General features: G+C 37.1%; 1 protein-coding gene across 1 annotated transcript in view; it reads left to right on the top strand.

Moving 5' to 3' along the window:
* Window positions 1-26,440, top strand: part of CNTNAP2 (contactin associated protein 2) — a 1,960,721-nt gene that overhangs the window by 625,766 nt on the left and 1,308,515 nt on the right. The window contains exon 3 of the mRNA XM_042974552.1: window positions 18,020-18,213. Within this exon, the coding sequence (XP_042830486.1) occupies window positions 18,020-18,213 (194 nt within the window). The remainder of the gene's footprint in view (window positions 1-18,019; window positions 18,214-26,440) is intronic.

Consider the following 26,440-nt stretch of genomic DNA (forward strand, 5'->3'; position numbering starts at 1 on the left):
ACGAAAAGAGAAATACAGTTTTAACTTGCATTAGATAAATAACTTACCCCACCCGCCCTTATCTCTAATGATGCTTATCGTTTGACTCCTACAATCATTGGGTTTTAGGTATTTTCTGTTGAGAACTCTTGTGAGTGATATGGCTAACAAAATGGTGAGAACATTACTTAGCAAGGTTTTGACGCTAACAACATTGTGCCTTGTTGTTCCAAGATTTCTCATCAAATACTATGTATGACTTCTCTTGTAGTTTTTATCATGGCTGACTCAAAATTTTGAGGCTTATCATTTGGACGCCATATTCCATAAGGTACCACCGCCTTATTTTTTAATTTGGTTTGGGACCTGCCACGGACTGAATGTTTGTGTTGCCCCAAAACTCATACGTTGAAACCTAATTCCCAGTATTTGGAGGTGGCGTTTTGGGAGGTGAATAGGTCATGAGAGTTGCTACTTCATGAGTGGATTAGTGCCCTTATAAAAGAAGCCCCAGAGAGATGCCTCACCCCTTCCTCCACGTGAGGATACGGTGAGAAGACGGCTGTCTGTGAACCAGGAAGATGATTCTCATCAGACACAAATCTATCAGCTTCTCCTACTTAGATTTTCCAATCTGCAGAACTGTGAGAAATAAATTTGTTTTTAAGCCACCCAGTCCATGCCATTTTCATTATAGCAGTGTGAACAGACTTAAGCCAGGTGCCTTTTCTCCCTGATTCTTGTCTGCTGGTCTTTCTGTTACATTATTTCAATCTCAGCCTGTAGATAGAATTCTATTTTGAAGAGGCAAAGTTAGTGGTGTGGTGGTCATGAAGATATGGGAAACTTTTCACGATAGTGGAAGATGGTAACTTTATGAAGGTGTAGAAAGCATTTTGAGCCTGTTGTGTCTTGATGTGGCCTTTGACTTTTCTCTTTAATGTGTCCTATTCCATTGTTAGAACAGCTGATTTCCAGCTTGCACTATGGGAAAGCATATTAAAGAAGTTCTTTGCAAGGAGAATTGATGGCTTTATGTATATGGATATAACATTTATAGAAGATTGAACTAAAAACAACTGTATTTCCAAGCCCCATCTGTTTTATATATATATATATATATATATATATATATATATATATCTCCATCCATCTCCTACTGTTGTTTCCCTACACATTCAGAGCCTAAGGAGGTGGGACTACTATAAATATTTTCTATTTATATCAAAATACACCCACTACTTTTTTTGGTGAAATAGTTTTATGTTGCCAAGTATACGGATGCTAAAAATCTCGTCTCTCCTAAAACGGATTCTGTAATTACAGCAGGTATTTATTGAAAGAGCCTTCGATGTGCTGTAAATCTTCACAGGGGTCACGAGGATTCTAAGCCAGAGATTGGGGATGACATAATGCCCACCATCCAGGAACTGGGCTTAGGGATTGGAATAATTAATGTGTACAGAAAGTGCTGGTCAAAGAGGAGGGAGTCACTTACTACGCATGAGTTACGGGGAAGATCACAGAACTTGCAAAAGACACTTGAGTTTGATCTCGACGGTCCGTTTACTAAATTTAACTATATTGATCTTGAAAATAATCCCTTTGCATTTTCTCTCTGAGAAAAAGTAAAGGAAGGAAGCTAAAGCAGAGAACGAAACCTGTGTTTTCAAACATTTCAAATTGCTACATCATCATCGGGGACGGAGTGTACAAAAGTAAAAAGTAGAGATGTGAGGCAATTTTCCACTTACTTCAGTCAGTAGAAATATCTGTCTCCATTGATATGATCTTTCATGGGAAAATGGCCTCATCTTTCTGTACTTTCGCGTAGACCTAGCTTGAAAATCATGGCATATATGAGATATTTTCCTTAGATCATTGCGTAGATCATTGACACTTTTGCATTGTTGCGTGCATCATTGTGTATCGTGTATATAAAACTTGTACGTATCAGTTGACTATCATTGTGTACACTACAGTTTTTCATATAATTTTGCATATACTGCTTTCATATTTCATTGGCATTATTGCATATACAATAACAGACTTTGCTAATGCGCAGACAATATGTACGCTTCTTTTTTGCTATCCTGCATTTTTTCCAGTGATCTCTTTTATAACAGAGCCTCTGCCCCAGAAAATAATGAGGCTTCAAAAAGGAGTCCCTGAGGCAGATGGCATGGAGATATTACTTGCATCCCTAATTATTTTGTTAATAAACAATAAACTAAATTTAGTTACCAGTGAGAACATTTTCATTTTGTAAATGTGCCTCTGACCCTTTTCTTTCTTAAGTGAAGGGGAAAAGTAATAAATAACCAAACCTTGTTTGGTACAAAATGCTAGCTAGAGACTAGGTTTTGATGATATAGATGAGAATCCGTTTTTGAAATTGACTTAATTTCAGCCGCTTAGCCAAAAGCTGCAACAGAAGTTAAAGGAATTTTCTGTCGTGATGAATGAAATTTGAATTCTTAAAACTTTCACTTTGAATTGTGCATTCTCTCAGTCAAGTCTCCTGGCTACCTCTGGAGCAGACCAACACCAAGAGTGCCCATCCCTCGTGGAATGAGAAAGTCCTTGCTTATTTCCAGCTCATCAGAATGCCCTGTCCACTACTTTTCTGACCCGCACAGGCCATCTGCTTCCCCCACACTAAGGAAGGGACTGTGATGATGCTCCCAGGATTGGGCATGCATATGTATGAATAATAATGGCAGACAAGTAGAATTGTTAAAACGGAATGCGAAATGACTGTTCTTTCCCTAGTTTTGCGCATTTTGAATGCTAGAATTTTCATACAAAGGAACTTTGAAAGATAGAGATTTAATTTCTAAAGATTTAACTATTGACAGCCACCGAATTATTTTCAAGAATGAACGAAATACCTGTTCTTAGGTGAGGATTCACTTCCTATATATTAAGCCAAAAACAATATTTAGCATCAGTACAATGAGTACTTTAACAAAAATCTGAGTTCTTCTTTACTGAAGATATAATGTGAATCACTGACATTGGTGTAAAAAAAAAAATATATATATATGTATATAACAGTATATCTCATATATATGTATATATGTACATATACGTATATGTATATATGTACATATGTACATATGTACATATATGTACATATATACGTATACATATGCATATGTGTGTATATATATATATATATTTATTATTACAGTACACCTCATATTTGTCTTTCATGATCTAGGTCTTTCTTTCATGTCACATGATTGGGCCCAAGGATTTTTCTCTCGAGAGTGATTTTTCTCTCTCTCGTTCCGGGGCTCTTACCTCATCTGTTGGTCAATTCATCCATTCATATGTTCATTTACTATTTAAGTAATTCTGTATTCACTCATTTCATGGATATTTATTCAGTGCCTCTTACGTCTAGGGAGCCATGGTTAACAGTGGTTATTAAAAATGGCAAATAGAACTCAGCCCTTGACTTCAAAAAGTTGATTATCCTGACTTTACTTAAGGGCTTGTTCAGGATTTGTTTTGAGCTCCACGACTTAATTGATTTCTGCGGCACAACCTTCCTCAGTCTTCTCTGTAAATAGAGAGCAGATTTACTTGATAACCTAAAGAGAAGTATTGCATGTGGAAATTCTGAAGCCCTTCTTAACCTGTAAATTTACCTCTTCCACCATCACCAAACACTTTTCTTTGGGACAGGTATAGTGAACACTCTTTTTACTGTTCTTATTTTACCAGGAAGAAGCACATCTTAGGAACGATGACTTTTATTTATTTATTTTTTTTGGACAATGCCGGTGAATATGCAGTTGGCTAAAGAAGTTGGGAAACTGTTTATAATAAACCGTGTTGTTTGCAAAATTCTGTGGACTTTAATAGGAATGTATGCCAGAGAAAGGATACAGAGTAAAGCAGTAGGTGGGCCAAAAAAAAAAAAAAAAAAGAAAAAGAAAAAGAAAAGAAAGAAAAAGAAAAAATGACCTCTTGCCCACATAACTTTTAATTTTTTTAAAAAACCATGTGCTCAGTGCATGCCCCAATCTAATGAATTCCTTGACCTTGTTGCATTCGGTAGTGAATCAGAAAGAGGGATACTTGGGAGCAACAGGAAGCTCTTAAGCCTCCTTAACAGGCAAGAATCAAACAGCAGTTACCTTACAGTTGCAGAGGGGGAAAATGGCTCCCATGACCTTGACTTGGTTATTCTATGTTCATTAGCCTTTATTTTTTGCACACAAGACCTCATTTCTATGAATCCTAAGTGTATATTAGATATCTCTTTTTGCCAATAATAAAGTCTTTATTAAATATGAATACATTCTTCAAATAAATAAATAAATTGTATCCTGACATATAAAAACAGTCTGGTGAATTGCTTATGAAAAAATTCTTTAAATAAAACACCCCAAAGCACAAAACCCTTAATGGCTGGCATCTAGAAGTGCTCTATAAATATTTGCTGAATGAATAAACTGGGGGAGTTATTCATGGTAAAAATGGAAATGACCAGACTCTTTAATAATAAAGGTTATATATAGTCAAATGTTACTTAGTAATAATATAAAAAATATCCCCCATGATGTTAATAAAATAGATCAACCAAAACTTGGATAATAACTGTTAGTTTTAAGGCAATAAGAAATAAAAATCACTTGATAGTATTGCTAATAAATTCAACATAATAGTTTGTATTACATTTCAGCTTTCTTTGTGAACGAAATGAAAGCCTATTTAGTCCAGTCTCCCATCCTAAGTAAAATCCCCCTCTGAAGAAATTCTTTTTATCCAGATTTCACTTGAATATCTCCAGTAATGGGGAGCTTACTACTTTTTGTAATAATCCAGTCTTTTGTTGGTGTTATCTATTGTAACATTTTTAAAATTGTTATACTGAATTCTGATCACCTGTAGCTTTAATCCTCTTTTCCTAATCCAACCACCTGATGTAGCACGCAGAAAATGTCTATTTTATCTTTGTTATAATATTGCCAAGACATTACAAAATAAGAACATATATAATATACACTGGTCAGGAAATTTAAAAATTGTAGGGCATGTCAATGTTTGAGATTTTCTGAATCAAACTTAATTATTATTTTACGTTAATTAGACTTGTGTACATGTGTTTACTTTTATACCCTGGCCCAGGCTGACTTCCTGCGAAGATTTTCTCTTCCTGATGAGAAGAGAAATCATACTGTGCCTTCTATGCAGAACAGGAAGCTCATCATACTTAATTATGAGGCCACATTAGTTTCAGCCGCTGTCCAGCCTTTATGAAATTTCATGCAGCAATATAGTTCTTGTGTCTGACTTTCATTTTCCTTGTCTATTATAGGATAATCTTAATGTAATATTTGACATTTTATTTTATTTTTTATTGTTTAATGTTTATTTACTTTGAGAGAGTGAGAGTGAGTTGGGGGGTGCATGCAGAGAGAGAGGGGGAGAGAGAAAATCCCAAGTAGGCTCCACACTGTCAGGGCAGACAGAGTCTGACGTGGGGCTTGAACCCAAGCACCGTAAGATCATGACCTGAGCTGAAATCCAGAGCCGGACACTTAACTGAGCCACCCAGGCTCCCCTTGACATGAAAAACAAACAAACAAAACAAAAAACAAACAAAAAAACAAGTTGGCATTCTTCAATCAAAGGTTTTAAAATGTAGTTGACCTGCCAAATTCCTGGAAAAAAAAAATATATTGAGAGAGATAGAGACAGAGAGAGAGAGGAGGGGGAGGAGCAGAGAGACTGAGAGAGAGAGAGAGAGAGAGAGAATCCATTGCAGGGCTCCAACGCAGGAACAGTGAGATCCTGACCTGAGCCGACATCAGGAGTCAGACGCTTAACCAACTGAGCCACCCACGCTCCCTGTTATATATTTTTTAATATATGCAACTAAACTTGCCTTGCAGCTAAGACTATTTCTCATAACTCAGATAGTCATTTACCTCCAAAGTGATGAATATGTAAAGAAGTCTCCAACGATTTGCTTTTAATTTTGCCTTATTCCAAGAAAGTTTTTGATTTTAATGATGCAATTCATATCTGGATATTATCAACATTATAAACACACCTCCCTGTAAATTTTCATAGCGTTAGATAGGCAGGATCCTTGGAGGAAGAACTATATTTAATAAGGAAATTTTTGTTCTGTCAGCAAAGTATTTGTTTAAATTTCTTAAAGTCAGCTTGATATTCAGTTTTATTTCTTTATTTAAAAAAATGTTTATTTTTGAGAGAGAGAGAGAGACAGAGAGACAGAGTATGAGCGGGGGAGGGGCAGAGAAAGGGAGTCACAGAATCCCAAACAGACTCCAGGCTCTGAGCTGTCAGCACAGAGCCCAACGCGGGATGTGAACCCACGAACCACGAGATCATGACCTGAGCTGAAGTTGGACGCTTGACCGACTGAACCACCCAGGTGCCCCAGTTTTATTTCTTGATCAAATTCCAAAATGTAGAGAATTTGCAGCATGATGAATAATCTGTGGACAGACTCTACTAAGTGTTGAGTCAAGAAGTACATTTTTTTACTTAGTCCAAGCAAAATAGTAATTTCAAAAAGATGAGTTAAAGCTGCATAATCTAGGTGCAGATTACAATAGAGAAAGCTGGTATTTTGTAATAACGTATTCCAGGTCAATTCGATATCCTCATGGGGCCAGTGGAATGTGGCTTTCCCCTATACTGTACTTAAAAATCAAGGATGCATACTTGTGGGGTTTGTGGCATTGTGTTGCATCATTGAGAAACTTTATATCTCTGTTCTTTTAAATAGTGGAAAATGGAGATTGTCACCCCTTGATTCCCTCTTGTAAAGCTTAAGCATTTTTGTTCCCCTCAAAGAAATAATGATGAAATTAGGCACTTTGATCATTGTGGGTGCTCTCTTTGAACATTCTTCATTTTTTCGATCTGTCTTAAAATGTCAATCTCATGAGGTTGAGCATTTTTAATATGTTTTATAAGCATATATTCCTCTGTGTGTGTGTGTGTGTGTGTGTGTGTGAGTTGTGTGCCTGTTAAGATTCTTTGATCATTTTCTAATTGAATATTCTGAATATGTTTTATGGATTTGTGGGACTTATTTGTCCATGTTAGATGTGAGTGTTTGCTGGTTATAATATATGTTTGCAAATGCCATCCTTCGCTCAGTGATTATTAGCCATTTCACTCTTTTATTAATGCCTTTGGGGAATCAACAATTTCTAATTTTAATATAATCTAATTTACCCATCTTTTCCTATATAGCTAGTGCTTTGAGTCCTATTAAAGAAATCTTTCCCAACTCTAGGAATATGATGCTATTCTCCAATATCATCTCCTAGAGTCTTTAACGTTCAACCCCTCACATTTGAATCTACCCAGTTTTAACTTGATTTTTAAGTACAGTATAGGGGAAAGCCACATTTCACTTGTTCCCATGAGGATACCCAATTGATCTGAAACACATTATTAAAAAATACCTCCTTTAGGGGCGCCTAGGTGGCTCAGTTGGTTGGGTGTCCGACTTAAGCTCAGGTCACGATCTCATACTCGATGAGTTTGAGCCCCACGTCGGGCTCTGTGCTGACAACTCAGAGCCTGGAGCCTGCTTCAGATTCTGTGTCTCCTTTTCTCTGCCCCTCCCCCCACTCACGCCTCTGTCTCTCTCTTTCTCTCTCTCTCTCTCTCTCTCTCAAAAGTAAATAAATATTGAAAAATATTAAAGTAAACAAATAAAAATAAATAATAAATAAAAAATACCTCCTTTATGTATTATTTCCCTGTGTTACCTGTGTCATGAATTAAGTGATGGTATGCACTGGATACATGTGGTTTTGTTTCAGGAATCAACACGTTTATTTGATCTATCCTTGCACTCATAACACTTATGTCTTAATTTACTATAGTTTTATGATACGTTGTGTTACTAACAGCATAAGTGTAGCTATCAGAAAAATGAAAATTAAACTTACATTGAGCCAGAATGTCTAAACTAAACTTAGAGAAAAATAAAAGGCTAACAACATCAAATTTTGGCAAGAATGTGGTACAATAGAAACTCTCATGACATACAGCTTTGTGTATTTGGGGAGGCGGGGGTAAAAGTCGGCTCAACTACTTTGGGAAATTGTTGGCAAAATTGAGTAAATGTAAAAATACAAACATTTGTGGACCCACAATACCAGTCCTGTACCTATACCCAACAGAAATGCACAAATAGGTATTCGCAGACACGAACAAGAATGTGATGGCTGAATTATTCATAATAACTCCAAACTGGAAATATCCACATGTTCAACACTAGAATGGGTAAATAAAGAGAAGTAGATGATACAATGCAATATTAGACGACAAAGAAAATGAGCAATCTGCAACCTGTTGTGTATTGCTAAATACAACCCCATGGATGAATCTCTGGAACAATTCATCAGGGAGGAGAACGGTGACCAGATTTGGAAAAGGACACAATGAGAGCTTTTGGGTTGCTGGCAATGATCTGTTTGTAGATCTGTGTGGTGATTGCACATTTGTGTTCATTTTGTGATCATTCCTAGTACAATATGTTCGTGACTTATTCATTTTTTCTATTTATATGTAAAGCCTTACTAAAAAGCATCAAAAACATTTGGAATGTTGTACCGCGAATATAGTACTGTCGTTAGATGTCATCATTTCCGCCCTGTGTTTTCCACAAAGTAAACGAAGGTTGCGTATTTATTTCTATGCAATATACACCTTAATTATGAACTTGATAACATACTTGTTCATAACGGCCACCTTAAGTTTATTACTGATGATACAGCGAATTGTGCTGGTACAAGCTCAGACTTGCAGTCAGTCAAGAACATTTTACATCATAATCCAGTTAGTTATCCTATTAGGTCTCTCTTCCAGCTTTATGTAATTGACAAATTTCATAAGCGTGTCTTCCATGCCTTAGATAATAAAAATATTAAAAATGACAGTATACAGGATGAAAGCCTGTGGCACATCATTAGAGAGCTCTCTTCAAGTTGACATAGCCATTAATCAACATATTTGGGGCGTAATTATTAACCAATTTTGAGTGTTCCCAAAACTGTTATCTTCCAGACCACATTTTACTGTTTTATATTTATCAGAGATATGGCCCTAATGCTTTACTAAAATCAAGTTAGAGATATATCTACAGAATTCGCTCCATTCTATTAAACAAGAATGTGATCAAAAAGGAAATCCTTAAGTTTACCAACACCACTTTCAGTGTGACCAACCCCCTCTTTTTTCTTTTATTCTAAATGCTCATAACCCCCAGATTTTGAGGAAGAGCTTTCTTATCTATTTTTTTCTAGATTTACTAAGTCCCTTGCTTTTAATTCATGTGTGTGTGTGTCTAATTTTCTGGTAACTCCTTTGATAAATATTCAGAGAAGCAAGGCTCTATCTATGAATGATGGCAGCCTCTTGGGATATAATCTGAAAAAGTTAAAGGAGCTCTACCTCTCCGCGTATGTCCTAACTTGTCACAGGAGGTAATTCCCTGTCCTCAGCGATCGGTTCTGTTACTCCCAGCATGAAGCGAAAGCTGTCATCTTCACTGAAGAAGCCAGAAATGGAAGACAAGCCATTCTGTTTTCTTGTCGTCTAATGATGTCTGATGAAATCACTTCTTTTTTCTGTTTTGTTTCAAAATGTACCTTCATACTCTTTTGTTTTCACATTCTGTAAGCATTAACTGTCCCCTATTTGGGGAATGACAGTGGCATTGCCATTTTCGCTTCTCTGGCTCATGACAGTTGTTAATTAATGGCCACGGCCCCCTTTTCTGCTTCCAGTCAACAGGTGTCCACACTTGGTTGGAACCTATTCTGCTACTTCTAAGTAGGTCACATGTCACATCTTCTAGCTGTTCATGTCCCACCGTAAATAAAATCTGAGCTCATTCGCAGGCAGCTTCTAGCACGTCTTCAGATGCTAACTGGTTTTTATTTATCCATGAGCTAATTCTCAACTGTACGCTTAAGCTTTATTTGTTTAAATATCGCATTTCCATCAGTCTCATTATTTTAGGCCATCTTTCATTTGCATGGCGTGATATACTTTCCATACTGAACATGCTTTTCAGTGTTCACAAGATCTTTTCAATCCACAGAATCATGTCTTGTTTTTTTTTTTTTTCAATTTTGAAAAAAAGTCTCCATCACTACTTCTTCAAATTCTTCTTCATTACTTTATTTTCTATGTATTTGTTTTATTCCAGAACTTTTTAGACTGATCAGTGAAACTCCCTCTTTGTCCTTCAGGTGTACAAGTTGTAACGGCTTATTGATGTATAATGGATGTATGCTAATATTAACATATTGAAATTGTACAGTTTGATCATTTTATACATGTTACACCTATGAAGCCATCACCACAGTCAGGGTAACAAATATACCCATTACCCCAAGAAGTTTTATTTTGCCACTTTCTATCCTCTTCCTTTGCCCCTCCTTCTCCCCCTTCCTCAAACAATTACTGATCTACCTTTGTTCCAATATGTTTGCATTTCCTAGAATTCTGTATGAATGGAATTGTACCATATGCACTTTTTTTCCTTCGGTCCTGGATCCTTTCACTCTGCATCGTTGTTTTCAGATTAGTCATGTAGCGTGTACCAATGTCCATTCCTTTTTATTACTGAATAGTATTCTGCCATATGGATATACATCATTTGTTAAGCTGTTCATCTGTTGATGAACATGTGGGTTGTTTCCAGCTTTGGGCTGTTACAAGGAAAGCTGCTAAGAACACCATGTACTGGACGTTGTTATGTTTACATGCTTCATTTTTCTCTTGGGTAAATACCTAGGAGGGGGGTGGTGGGATCATATGGTAATTTGTAGGAAGAAGATGTACCTTCCTCCATTCAGAGGATTCTTTGCTCTCAGCTCTGAGAGGTTTGTTTCTTCATATGTGTATGCTAATCGTTATTCAGGTGAAGACTTGAGGAAGACCCCCTGCTGCCCTTTCTTTTGCTTCTGACTCTAACCACCTGGTCTCACAGCTCTGTCTTCTCAACTCAAGGACCCTGCCATGTTCTGCCTGGGTTCTTTCTTATGTCTCACCCTGGAAACCCTGTCAAGATCGGAAGCTGGGAAGTAGGACTCACTTCATTTGTCCCATATCTCAGGGATCTCAGCACTTGGTTGCCTCACATCTTATGTCTTGCAAACTGTCGTTTCATGCATTTTGTCTGCTTTTTCATCGTTTCAGGTGGGAAAGTAAATTCATCATGGAGTCGTGTGACTCCATCTTGGTCAAAAGCAGTTCTTCCAAATTCTAACATGTTTTGTATTTTTCTGTGTTGACTTTTTCTTTTTTTCTATTGGAGTTTATTTATTTGAGAGAGGAAGGGGCAGAGAGAGAGAATCCCAAGGAGACTCCATGCTGTCAGCATAGAGTCTTCTGTGGGGCTCAATCCCATGAATCGTGAAATCATCACCTGAGCTGAAATCAAGAGTCAGACCCTAAAACAACTGAGCCACCCAGGAGCCCCTGTGCTGACTTTTGTAGGAATCCTTCAATATTACCTTTCAGCTGATTGATTCTTTTTGTGATGACATGTAATTTGTGGATTTTCCTCTGATGAAGTTTTCTTTTTCCTATTGATGACTATATTCTTTTTTATTCTAAGATCACTGTTTTTTGTTGTTTGTTTGTTTGTTTGGTATCTGTCTGCAAACGTTTTATTTCCCCTGGTTGTGTCTGATCATTACTGCTATTTTTAATGGATGACATTACTTATTTTATATTTTTTAAGAACCTAAAACAAGTATATTTCCATGGTCCTCAATGACTGTTACATCTGGAGTTAATTTCCATTGAACTTCTGATTTCCTTAGCCAGTTTTGTGCCATTTATTGTCTTTCCTGTGATTTGAAACTTTGGTTTGCCCACTCTTCTTGACGACCAATCTGTTTGTCTCTCTGTCTCTGTCTGTCTCTCAATTCCCTATCAACTTGTAACTTTCTCTACCCAGCTTCCCACATCTTCAGTCCAGGACCACATCTTACCTGCTTTGCCTTGTGCCTTTGTCTGGGGCTGTTATCAGAGAATCAAAGGTCCAATGACTAAGCCAGTGGTGCCGAGCACATGCATACCTGGTTTCTAATTTCTCTGGGCACGTTTTCCTGTAAACCATAGATCCAAGTCAATAAGCAGCTGTTTCAGTCTCGTTTGATCAGAAAGTTTTCCTGGGCTAACTTTCAACCCTGACCCAGGCTTCCTTTCTCTGACACAGATGGGGACACTCCCATCCAACAATATTCCCCAGGAACTAGTGCCCCACCGCCTCTTGTGTATTCCCAGACCCTGACTCCAGCCAGCCTCTGCTTTGGTCCTACTCACTGCTTTGCATTTTGGTTGTATTTCTTGTGCGTGGAGATGCCTATCTTATTTTTTTATCCTGGCTATGTCTTTTTCAATTTTATTTTTATCTATCTTATCTAAAAATACTGTATATTTAGAGCAGAAGGAGGTCTTCAGGCCTGAACTCATAATGCTATCTTGCCCCAAAGTCTCCTTTTCAATTTATTCTTTTCATCTGATACATATTTCTCAACCAGTTATTAAAGGTAGTTCTATATTTAATTGAAAATTTCTTCTGCCTTTTTCTTTTAAATTAGAATCTAGGCTTATAATCTCTGGTGGTGTCACAACCACCCACTTGGGCATCATGTTTATGCAGGAGCCATTTATCACTAGAAAAGAAATTTCAAGCCCTCTCTTGAACCACCTACTAAGTTTTCCTTTTCTCTCAGAGGTACCAACTTACAAATTACAAAGCAGAAAGGGCCATCATTATTATAAGCTTTCATGAAGTTTAGAGTGGTAGTCCCACCCAGTTCTCCAGGTTCTCTGTTATAATTTATCACTCAAGTAACTCCAGTAGAGTGGGAAGCTAGAATACAAACACTGTGCATCTTTATAACACACACACACACACACACACACACACACACACAGGAGGGATGTATGCATGTGAATGAGAGAGAAAAAAGAGAAGAGAGAAAGAGAGGGATGGATGAATGGAAGCAGAATAAGAGAGGGAGAAAAGGGGAGGAAACTGCTTAAGGAATGGTAAAATTTCTATATAAGTGCACATCTTTCAGTTCATGCTAACCATTTACTCGGTATCTACTGATATTTTGAGTTCTGTTATCTCCAAATGTGAATGAGTGTTGTCTTAGAAACTAAGAGTTTATGACTATTCAGTATCTCCACCTCCTCTACCTCCTCTTGAACTTGGCAGTTTTTTTCCTTTGTGCTATCATGGTCTCTACTGGGAACACATTTGCCCTGTTATACTCTCCACAATATGTTGGGGAGCACTTCTGCTCTCTTATACCCTATTTTTCTGAGGTTTTTGTGATGAAAGAGTTATCCTTAATCCTTGGATCTATAGAGGTTACACATTTCACAAGCCAAATGAACAAAGTAATCAACTTCCCCAAATTACATTGCTTTATAGATCAAAGAGAAAGAGGAAACTTTTCATCGATCTTTCCACCATGTTCTTCACAAAAGCCTGACATTTGCCCTCCCCTTGAGGTTAATCACTATTCTCTCCACATAGACTTCTATAAAGGAATAACTTTGAACTTAGAGTTTCCCTTCTTTTAGAATTTTGCTTCCCTTAAAGTGGACAATAAATTCTGCTTTTTAAAGTAGCGAGATTAACGGGATTAAGTCATTGGATTTTTTAATTTTTTTTAATTAAAAAATTTTTAATGTTTATTTTTGAGATAGTGAGCAAGTATGAGTGGGTGGGGGTTGTGGGAGAGAGAGAGGGAGACAGAGGATCTGAAGTGGGCTCTGTGCTGATAGCAGAGAGCCAGATGCAGGGCTCAAACTCACAAACCATGAGATCATGACCTGAACCAAAGTCGGATACTTAACTGACTGAACCACCCTGATGCCCCTGGAATTAAGTAGTTGTATGTTAATTGCCTCCTTATTGAAAAATTGTAATGCAGCAAAAAATGGGTAACTTAAGAAAATTTATACTGGAATACTTTTTGAGGAGTAGTTAGGGGAAATATTCTCAATTTCAGCCAGCAATTAATTGCTCATATTTTCCCCTTTTCAGTCATTGTGATGATTGCTTATTTACTTCAATGACCAAAGTACCGTGTTGCTCTTAGTAACACAGAGACAGAACTTTATACAGTTAGCTGGAGAATTTCTCCTAAATTTGGAACAATATATCTAACAGATAAGAAAATATATTTATAATCTCTTGATTACTCAGTACTTATTATCCCAGAAGTTCATCTACAGCTCCTCTAAATTACAGAATTCTATGTAAAATAAGCGTGTGGATGATGCATCACTATAGGGAATATTAGATACTACAAGAGGGGAAAAACAGCATAGAGATAGTGCACAAAGACAGAGACAACTAACTCCCATTGTTAGGGAGCGGATTCTCGGAAGAGTGGTTCCAAGGAGGTGTTGCAGATTGGATTCCCCAGGATACAAATTCTAACATGGAGAAGAGCATGTAGGGAATTTATTACAGAGTACTTTTTGGGATGGAAACCTGTGGGAGATAAGGGGATGAAGCAGGAAAAGGCAGAGAGAGAAGTTGAGATGCAATGGAGTGTCAATGGAGGCTTCACTGAGTTCTGCAAACTGAGATGACCCACCAGAGTTTTCCCAAGTTGACTGGCCATTATATCTGTATGACCCCAAGAAGGAATGCGCCCTTGGATAGAGTGTCTCTTTTTTACTCAGGGAGTTCCTAAACAGGAATTACAGCTAACTACAGTCTCTAGACAATAACTGAGGGAAGAATTCCTCCTTTCATAAAGAACAACCTGAATGACGTCCACTGCAGGAGGTAATGTTTGTAGCAAACAGGCTGGTACTTGAAGGAGAAGTGAGTTCCTCAGTTGTACTGGAACATGTCACACCCTTGTTTCTCTGGCTGCTTCATCCTAACAACAGCAGAGGTATTTCTAACAGAGGTGTATGGCCTGCAAAGCCTAAAATATTTAGTATTGAACCCACTATAGAGGAAGTTTGCTGACCTTTGATATAGGGTTACTACCGTCAAGTAGTATTATACCACACCCTAGTAACATGAGGACCTCGATACATAATATATCTGTGCTGGCCCCTGTCCTTTGTGTACTTGTCGTCGTATGTTTTACTTCTACCTCTGTTAAAACCTTCAAATTCACTGACACTATTTTTGTTTTAAATGCTCAATTATCTTTTAAAGAAATTTGAAAACATGAACAAATACTTTGTATTTACTGTTGCGTCTACCATTATCAGCATTCACTTCTTGATACGAGTTTCAATATGGTATGAGTAAATACGATGTGATATGAGTAAATGTGATATGTATAAATATGAGTAAATGTGATATGATATGAGTAAATATGAGTTTCAATATGGTAAATTTTCCTGGAAGCTGAAACGTGTACATTTCTTCAAGTATGTACCTATTGGTGATGAATTTTCTCAGCTTTTGCCCTAAATATCATTTATTTTCATGTTTAAAAGATATTTTTGCTGGATATAGAACATTAGATTGACATATGTTTTTTCCCTTTCCTTTTCATCGTAACAGGTAATGTCATTCTGTTGTCTTTCACCTTCCATCATTTTTGCTAAGATATTATTGTCCTCTGGCTACTTTTGAGATTTTTCTCTTTAGCATTATTTTTTTAACCAATTGATTATGACGAGACTTGGTGTTTTGTTTTGTATTGTATTTATCCTTTTATCCTGCTCACAGCTCAGTGAATTCCTTAGATATCTAGGTTTATTATTTTCGGCCACTGTTTCTTCAAATTGATTTTTTTCTGCCTCAATCTCTACCTTCTCTGCTTTTAGTTCTCTATTTGCATGATTGTTAAGACACTTAATATTGTCCTGCAGGCCACTGGAGTTGTGTCCATTTTTAAGCCTTTTGTCCCTTCTGAGCTACAATTTGAAGGGTTTATGTGGCCCTGGATTCAGACATTAATGTTTTCTTCTCAGTTTCTAATCCAGTACATGTTTTATTTCAGGTATAAGTACGGTTCAGAAACTTCTATTTTGTTCTCTTTGTTTATCTTTCCCCATTAATATCTCATATTTGTTTCTTCACTATTTGTATATTTTCTTTCAAATAATGAACGAATGTATAGGCTCAGTGTTAAAGTCCTGGTCTGCTAATTTTATCATCTCTGTCATTCTATTGGCTGTCTTTGCTCTGGTTGTAAGTCATTTTTTCCTGCTCCCTGAAATGTCCAATATTTTTAAAAAAATCTATACTGAGCATTATGGATGCTCTGTCACTGAGCTTCTGACCATTCATGGCTTTCCTTAATGAAGTGTTGCGTTTTGACTGAGCAAGGAGTTAATTTATTTGTAGGTCTGACTGATCCTTTTTCAGGCTTATTACCAATCTTTGTTCAGGTGTGTCCTGAGTAGCCCTTATTTTAGGACTCAATCATCCTAATCTTTCTGAGACGTCTGCTAGATGCCTAGCATTGTTCCAACAACTTCTCTCAATCTTCTTTAGTGTGAAATGAAACTACTCCTGGCCCTGTTCACCTTTGGGTTGTCGTTCATTTCATAATTGCCTTGACCTGGGCTTGTGGAATCTTGGTCTGCAAATACACAGCGTGCTATTCATACAAAGTCTGGTCCCCAGAGGTTCTCTGGTGATGCTATGCAGATTTTCAGGGCTCTTTCTCTTTACAGCTGCCCCTTCCCTGGTACTTTGTACTACAGATTCCATCTGTAGGATGGAGCTTTGATTTTGATGTATCTTCATCTCAGTGACACTGCTGAACTCTGTTTGGGGCACTCTTCCATGTGCCAAAATCCAGAAAGTGAACCAGGCATCACCTTATTTGTTTATCTTCTCTTGTGGATCAGGGATCCTGCACTGTCTGTTGTCTAATCCCTATAAAGGGTAATTTTATACATTTTGTAGTTATGTGATTTTTTTTTTTATGGCAGGAAGGGTATTCTATCATAGCCGAAAGCAGAAATAAGCCATATAAACATCATTAAATGAATGATATATCTGTGATGATTTACAAAATGATTTCCCTTACCGTGGTCCTCATAGAATAAATTATTTTATTGTCAGCTTTTAAGTTTTTTTATTTGAAAAGTGATGCATATATATATCTAAATACTGTACATTGGATGATTTATTGAATATTTCATTATCATTTGCTCCCATTGGTAGCCAAATTCACTCAAAAAATTATTTTGCTCCTTAGCAGTAAGCATGATGGCATATTTTCTGTAATGTATTTATGTACAACCATCGTTATTTTCCATAGTGGTATAGACTAGGAGTATTGTTGTTCCATATTAATGTTCTATTTCTAAAGATAGTTTTACCTTTTTGTTATCTGACAATTATTATATTTTACCAAAATGAGTTTTACTTCATTTAGTAACTGAAATGATTTTCCTAGAAATGTTGTTATCAAGAGGCGTTGGTTGTTTATCTCTTAAATGTTAGTGAACGTATTACCTGAGTAGCTATATACCTTATTTCTCATGAGTACAGAGCTTAATGTAAGATTAGGCCTCATCTTAAGAACTATGAGTATTCTTTGAGCTCCCAAATTTTTAAAGCAAAATAGACTTTAGAGTTGTACATAATTGCTTTTTGTTCCATTTGTAATCTACTCAAACATAAAGCCCCACATGAGGAATTAATAGATTGTTACATTTTTTTTCCTAGTGATTTTTAGTTGAAGAATTCATGGTAAATTGATCAACCCTCAGCCAATTAGACTCTGACATGTACTAATAAGATCTAATTGAGGAATGATGAAGACATTTGCTCAGGAGAAAATGAGCACATAATTACACCATAAAGAGGTTAGAGTATCAATGTTACCCAGCTGGAAGAATATTAGTTGAAGTCCCAATGGCATCTATAAAGGACACTCCATAATATGTCTATGTATGTTGCACTGCTAAGGCCAATTGAAAGATGTAGATAAATCCATTGTCAACAGTAGAATTTCAGCTCTAAATATCTGTTTTCCTCTCTTGCCTTAACGTTCTTCAGGTGCTGGGGGATGGTCTCCATCCGACAGTGACCATTACCAATGGCTTCAGGTTGACTTTGGCAATCGGAAGCAGATCAGTGCCATTGCAACCCAAGGAAGATACAGCAGCTCAGACTGGGTGACCCAATACCGCATGCTGTACAGTGACACTGGGAGAAACTGGAAACCCTATCATCAAGATGGGAACATCTGGGTGAGTCACTGTCAGAAAGGCAAACACAGAATTGAGTGGCAGATGTGTGACCTCAGCCTGTCCAGGTCCTGGCACGATCTGGGGAGGTGGAGAGGGTTTGGTGGTGGCCCGGCTGAAGGTTTATCTTGTCAGTTTTGTTTCTTGTCTTTGTGTTCGTGTCCTCTGGTACTTGCTGAGAGAGAAAAAAATGTGAGCAAAGCAAAAGGAGGTGGGGAAATGGATCAAAATCCCAGTGTGCCCTGCCCCACCTTTTGCCTTTCCTAAATGGTAGAAAACCCTTATCTTGCAGAGTGGATGCGTCCCCCCTTCCCTGGTTTCTAGTATATTTCACAGAAATCAAAACCTCCCAAGAAACCTGTGTTAAACCTGAAACAAAACAAAAAAAAAGGTAAATAATTTCATGATAGTAGGATACTAGAATTTTGTTAAACACGGTATTTCAAGTTACTATATTTTTTTCTGGAGTACAGAATGGAAATGGTACAAATTGTACCAACATACCAAAGTGAGTTAAGGATAGGGAATAAAAAAAAAAATCCTGACTTAGGTTTCCATTCCTTACTCCCCCTTGCTCTCGCTTGCCTCAGACTGTTTCTGTTTGGAGGTATTTAGTTAAATCATTAAAGGACAACATGAGAAAAGGTCTACTGCCAACAGAGCTTGGATGAACTGGCGGGCACTGGGCAGGGGGCTGTGGAGTCTGAAGCACTTTACCACCTGCCAGAAGCAAGTTCAGTTTGTCTTTTGCTTTAATCCGGGCCTGTTCGGACGAAGCACTATTTACTGAGTTACTGACCATTTATGTATAAAGATAAAAATAAGATAGAAAAATGGTTTTGTTTTGTTTTGTTTTTTAAAGAAAAACCAAATGGAAGACCAGCCATAGCTCTGGAGCACATCAGGCAACACCCTCAACATCCCCTCCCCCAAACAGTTTTAATTTTTTTAAATGTTGCTGGTCCTCACTCTGAGGTGTATACACTTGTCACTGTTTGTCTGACCAAAGCCATCAGGAAGCCATTCATTCATCGAGTCAGTCAGTCACTCAGTGAGTCTTGTTGATTGAAAAAATAGTTTTCTCTGGCTGCAATTTCTGCCCAAGGCTCAGGGCAATGAGTCTTAATATGCAGTGTCCATTGGAATCACCTAAACAGGTTTTAAAGTTCGTGGATTCCAGGTACACCCAGATCAATGAAATCCAAATTGTGTAAATAGAAATTAGGTTAATGACAATGCTAGCTTTTTTTGAAGACAGAGATCTTCCAATTCAGGTAAAATATTGAATTGTGAGAATATAATTTAGAGGAGTAGGAACAGTAATATAGGGCAAGAAAAGAAATGCCCCATATTTTACTATAGGCCATTATTATATTAGTGGTCTAGACCTTTATTGCAGATCTATATTTACTTCATTCTGTTATTGTGAGAGAAAAATAGTTTAAACCACTTACTCTTAAAATATTTCAGTTAAATTGGAAAGTTGTGTGACTCCAAATGTTCAGCATGCTTGAATAAATTATTTTAAAATACTAAATTTTGAGGGATCTAGTCTAGTTTAATTATTTAGAAAAGCATCCATAACCAAAGCCAAGTAAAGCCATCAATGTTAAACAGGAAGAAAGAAGGAGGAGAAAGAGGAGGTTCACTTCTTAAATTGCATCCTTCACAGTATTAGGCAGAGTGCTGGGGATTTTCAACCTGATTAATGCCCCTCCCCCTTAGAGAATTTATATTTTAAAAATCCTCCAGTAATCTTTGTGAGTAGACAGAGTTTAGAGCTCCTAGTTTGGGTAGGTGGTCATCTCTATAGCAGGAACCAGTGTTTGTAACTGGTGTGTAAAATAAGGATATAATGCTCTGATAATAAAAAGTCCTCCAGAGTAGTTCTTTAGAAATAGCTTTTACCAAGCCGTGATGATATGACAAAAACATGTATATTGAGATGGATAAGCTGTAGGAAGCAAGAAGTGGAGAAAATGTCTCTTTATGGAAAGTCTTCCTCTTACAATTAAGGTAATTCAAAGCCCCAAACCTAATCTACAGAGAAGTAATTTTCAACTAGAATAAACTAGAAAACTTTAAAATCTGTGGATGTGTGGGTCCCACTTCTGGAGATTTGGTTTAGTTAGTCTATGGTGTAACCTAGGCATCAGGATTTTAAAGTTCCCCAGGTCATTGTGATGTATAGCCAGCACTGAAAACCGTATGTTAGATGTTTTCTGGCCTATAGGGAGGGTGGGGGTGGAGGAAGGTTATTGTGACGTTAGGTTTTATTGTGATATTAGATATTAGGTTGTTAGAAAGGACCTTCCTCAAAGTTTAGCAGAGAAAGAGTCTGACCACACAGACCAACCAGACAACTGCGAGTAGACAGTTAAGGTTCAGAACACAAATTCTGCCAGTAAAGCATTCATTGTTTTCCAACCCTCTGTGGACTCTAACTTGAAATCAGATTATCATGTTGGTGAAATTATTTGAGGGCTGCAAACTGGACTCCAAACAATCTTGCATGTTTCTGTTTTTGTAAAGTGTCCATCCCATGATTGAGAGTTCCCAGTCCTCTCCTATCGTAGTGAGAGTGATGGCTGCTAAAATACAGAGGTATTTGGGCTTTACTTTACTTACCAGGTACGTAGCAGTTAGGGATAGCTCATTCTGACTAAATACAGAGACGTAAGTTCAAAGAGCTAAGAAAGGTGGAATTTTCCAGGGTGAGTTGGACTCTTGGTTTACATAAGATACCAAGTGTTGGGTGAAGGAGACAAGGCCATGAAATGGAAATATCACCAACTGTGAAGGTAGACTACATCTCCATTCAGGGCTCTCCACCTTTTCTGATGGTGTGGAGTGTATTGTTTCCTGCCATTCTGACGTTCGTCTTGTTTCTTCCTTTCAAGTCCTATATATATATTTTTGTTGTTAAAAATAAGTATGCGAGGAGTGACTATTTCTACGTGAAAGTGTAGTGAGCTACTTATGAAATTATAGAAGTCAAAACAAGTGTGAGACAGAAACTATGCTGTGAAATATTTTTGAGTGCCAGTGAGCCTGCAACATAATGATTATGGTTTCATCGTCGCTAATGTGAAGGTGGTCTATTGCTCTGACGTATCCTAAACGAAGTAAAACTCATTTTCTAAAAATTCTTGAGGACTTTAGAGCTATGTCTTAGCATGCATTGAGTGATTAACATTTAGCAATTACAGATCTCGACGAAAATATGTTTTGGACATAAGTTTATTAAACATTAAATATTAAATTTTATTGTAGTCCGACCACTGCTTAACATGATGTGTATTGCACTTAAATGAAAGAGATTTCTGAAACAGATTTGGGTAGCCATTTGATGGACAACACCCTATACCATGGGAAGTTTCAGATAGTTAAACATTTTTTAAGCTGATCTGGTTAGGAAGTTGCTTTCCTCAGCCCTTCCTAAAATGATTGATCACCTGAGAAGAAGACACGTTAATGGGAATCCAATCACTTAAGTGTTACTTTGAACAAATGTCAAATGGTTATTCCTTCTGCAATTATAGGGGGATGGACAACACAGCCGATTCTTTTGTCATATTGTTATTAAATGTTCCTGTGGAGAATCTATTGGATAATATGTTAAAATACGTGAAAAACAAGTCCTGTCGATGAGAAATTATGACAGCTTAACAAGATTTTAAAGTCGTGAATCTAACTGTGAAATCTGATTGTGAGATGATGATGGCTCTTGAAAATATTCCTGAAGAATGGTTTATCTGAATATTTAATACTCAAAGATGTGAGTTGCTAAATGTGCTTGGCTAGTCAAACCTTCTCATTCCTCAGTGATAATCCTAGGCATAATGGAATTCTTTATACTTTATTCACAATGCCATTTCCTTCTCTTCAGAATTTTCTTTCTAATGTAGAAGAAAAATACGTATAGATTGGTAAAATCGCCTACCCCTCCCCCCGCCGAAAAATCATCCCATTTGCATATTCCACAAACTCTAATTTGCATACTGCTCTTGAGGTGTTTTCTGGTTTCCTAAGTATAATCTGTAGGAGAGAGAGGAAATAGTCTGTCTGAGCATTTCTTATCAAAAGTCCATTCAGCATTACATTAAATAAGAATTCCAGCAGATTTTTGCTGGGAGGCTGCATTTAGTTTTGCTTGGGAAATTCAATTACCGGTTTTTGAATGCAGATATTTGGATCCAAAATAGGAAATTGAAGTATTAATAGTGAACGCCTTCTTTACATACCATTATTGTTTTGCAGGATAGTAACATAGTACAAGTTTACCTATAACTTAAATGTAGTTTTTCTTTTTCTTTTTAAAAAATTTTGTTAAATGGTGAGAAAATGCTTATATATCCCTAGTTATTTTTTAAAGGAGTTTTATCCCCTTTGTTGATAGTAGGCAGGTTTCAACCAGAGATCAGTGACCACTGAATTTATTAGATGGAGAATCCCACAGAACAAAAATGTTTACTATATTTCAATGACATCATTACGTATTTATCAAGAAGATAGGAATATATAAGCCCATATTCTCTAAGCAATATTAAATAAAATATTAATTTGCTAGGTAAGTTAGAAAACCTGGATCTCTTAGACGCTTTTTTCCACATACGTACTCACACAAAAAACTTCATTGTTTCTAACACATTTGAAACATTTAAAAATACGAAAAGCAAATAACAGCACATTAATTGATTAAATTCTTTGTTTTTTGAATATCAGTTCAACAGCTGGAATATGTATTCTCTACCTCCTTTTTAATCGAATATCTTACCAACTGATATCTACATAATAAAAGTTCCTAAAACATCTTTGTAGGTTGTAGGTAAGTAGGTTCACTTAGTAGGTTTCCCTAAGTGAAAGCCAAGATTTGGATTCAGAAGGACTGAATTCAAGTATCTGGGTTCGTATATTCAGTTTATAAACTCGGAGAAGTCACTTGGGAGTAATGTCTCTTGGGAGGTTTACATGACATTATGTAAGTAAAGAAATTTATCAAGCTATAGAGTTTGAGAAACATGTACGGTATCACGTGCCTGTATAGAAGCATCTACAAAACTCGTAGCGTTCTACAAAATTAGTGTAGTGTTTCTTTTCAGTGAGAGTATCTGCTATGATCATTTTAGTTTAGTCCCCCTCTATCCTTTCCAGATATATTCTACCTCTGTTTACTCTTATTTGTGGTTTAAAATATCTGAAAAAATTTTGGTGACGGAAGCCTGACTTAAAACGAGAAGGGAGATGTAAGCAAACCTCTGGCGTATCTTCCAATGAACAAATGGAGTGGGGCCATCGATTGACCGTGTGGTTCCGGCTGGGCTTGTAGAGCATGTCTGGTAGGCCTAGCTCAGTGCCAAGTGCCTTCGCAGTGCTTGGAACGAATTATTTGTTACCATAATGATGGTCATGTGTCCAATGAGCCATGTAAGGGGATATTGTGTAAAAATGAAAGAATTATTCTGTCCTCTCTTTTCAACCATTTGTATAGTGGTTGTGTTAATTTTCCAAATCACTTCCAAACCTGTTCCAGTTATAAACGTAAAGCACAACTACTTCACAATTCAATAGTATACTTAGACTCTTTTGAGCAACTCTAGAAATTTTTCTCTGCCTTTGGAACTACAGAGGAAGATAACCATCCCTCTCGCTTGCTCTTGTAACTTCCATCAGATGATAACATCCCTTCTTCACTTAGGACACTAATGCAATATGTTTCAACAATAGCTGTGAACTTACTTGTTTATGTATGCACGCGCATTATGGTTGCAATCCATTATTTGGGGAAAGGACTAGGCAGGCATATTCAGAACAAGTTTATGGGTAACTTATTGAGAAATAAGACATAGCAGAATAATCTGCATTAAACCCTTTCTAAAATGGCCCTTGATATAAACGGGATAAGCATCTTTAGGACTTGTATAGAAAAAAAAAATATATTCCAGGGTGAATTTAGAATAAGCTTCTTATTTCTGTGAAATACATTTTTTTCTGTTTACACCCCTCTTAGGCCGGGAGATATTTTTAAAATCTCATGAATTTTAATAAGTTGAGTGGATATTCCAGATCCTTCTGCATATACTATAATGCCTCTAGTAGTGAATGTTGATCACCTTTCCAAATCCACATTTGTATTGTGAGATTCTCATTTTAAGGGGTCATAGGATTTTGTCTTGCATCACCTTTGAGTCATTCAATATTGTACACATAGACACATTTTTTGAGTCATTCAATATTGTACACATAGACACGTGTGGAAGAACCATTCTAGCCAATGTGGTTATGTGTTTAATTTTTGCCAAAAATCTGGAAGATAAAAATAAGGTGGTATTAATAATAGTGGCATACACTGTTAGGTAAAAGAAGATGATATCATCTTATATGATATGGCTTCTTCCAGGCAATGAAGTAACAGTATATTATTCTTCACAGTGTAGCGCATTTTTCATTGATGAGTTAAAACGAGGTATATGTAATCATTATTCTAAATTTCTTAAGTATATTTGATTGCTTGAAGAGCATGCTGAAAGAGAAAGTGGTCTCATTAAGCAAAATGATATTAACAGGTGCTTTATTTGGCTCTGGGCTCGAATAATGGAGACGCTGATATTTGTCTCGTGAGACTAAGGTTGGCTTTAGGTGACAAGGGATTGAATGAGTCCAGGTGAATGCAAATTTATATAAAGCGTTGATAGATAGGTACCTGCAAATATTCTGAATAATAATAATGAATAATATCGTTTCAGATGAGCGTGTTTACCCCACTCAAGTTGGAGCTTGGTGGAAGTTAGGAGAGTAGCAGTATGTCTCCATGGGAGAACGTAGGGCAATGACAAAATGTGCTGTTTGGTGGCCACAAGTCCCTGAGAGGCAGTGGAAATAGCAGCTCACTGGTGCACTGTGGCACCGGACCACCTTTCACAGAGATCTGTGTGGCTTGAGGAGATTTCTTAACCTTTCTGGGCTTAAATCTCTTCACCTGTAAAATGCAGCTAATAACACCCCTTACTTCCTTTACCTCAACAGAGATTATAGGTATTAAGTTAATAATCCATGTGAAGAGCTTAGGAAAATACGTGGCACATATTAAGCACACCATTATAATCACGTTACATAAATTTGTGACTTCCAGGTGCATTGCTGTCATATTGGATTGGATCTGTACTTGGAAATTCAAAATAGCCTGTTACTTTCACTTTGTAACAGCTTTTCCGTATTAACATGTTGGCACGTGTATTGTAATACATCTGTGCTTCTCTGCTTGAAATGACTAATAACTCATTTTTAAGTATAATTGAGAACGCTAATTTCATTTACGTCACTTGAATCATGATCGTCCCATGGAGTCTGAGGCACCGCAGTACAAATTGTGTCTGGGCAGTTCTTTCAGATCTGTTTTCTATTAAACTTCGGTGAAAATATGACCGCGATGTTTCCATCAGACCTAGCTTAATAAATTCACTTTTATTGACTTTGGAAATCAAGGAAAATAAGCCATTTTTGCCTACAGTCCTCCTGCGTATCTTCTTAGGCTAACTCAAAAGTGTAAGATAAGCAGACTGCAAAACAGGCTTTGTAAGAATTAGCTAAGACAGGTTATGCTGGCTAGCCATGAAAATGGAAATCCAGATGGAGGCACTATCTGAATGTCTTGAATCAGCAACAACAGATTCACCTGAGAGCTCTTTAGATATTCAGAATCCAGGGACCCAGCCCATACCTTTAAAACCAGAATATACAGTTTGGCAACATCCACAGGTGATTCATATGTATGTTAAAGAGAGAGTGTGTTGTTTTCCATATTTGAGCAGCTCTTGCCAGGAAGAAGAACTAGATTTGGACCCTAAGTCTCCAAAGCAAAAGGCAGAATTAGAATTAGAATTTGCAGTGCCAATTGCAGAAAAAGAGCATAAGCTTTGATGAAAAGGCACTTGCTGAGCACCTACTGTTTACTAAGGATTGGAGATAAACCACAGTCAGTGAAAGAGACTTGCACAGGTTGTTCTGGGAACACACATACACACGTAGGCCTCATTCATAGTGGTTGAGGGTCATGGTCAACAAAGACTTCTTGAGTTCCTAAATATTTTTGGCTCAGTAGGTAAGGAGCTGGTGATGTAGAGAAGGGAAGCAAAAGGTCATTTCCAGCAGATGAGTCTTCTGAGATAGGTAGGGATGGATCGTAAGACACTATAAATAATTACATCTTTTCCAACTTACAAAAGAACAA

The sequence above is a fragment of the Panthera tigris genome, chromosome A2 (assembly GCF_018350195.1).
Source record: "Panthera tigris isolate Pti1 chromosome A2, P.tigris_Pti1_mat1.1, whole genome shotgun sequence".
Classification (NCBI taxonomy): domain Eukaryota; kingdom Metazoa; phylum Chordata; class Mammalia; order Carnivora; family Felidae; genus Panthera; species Panthera tigris.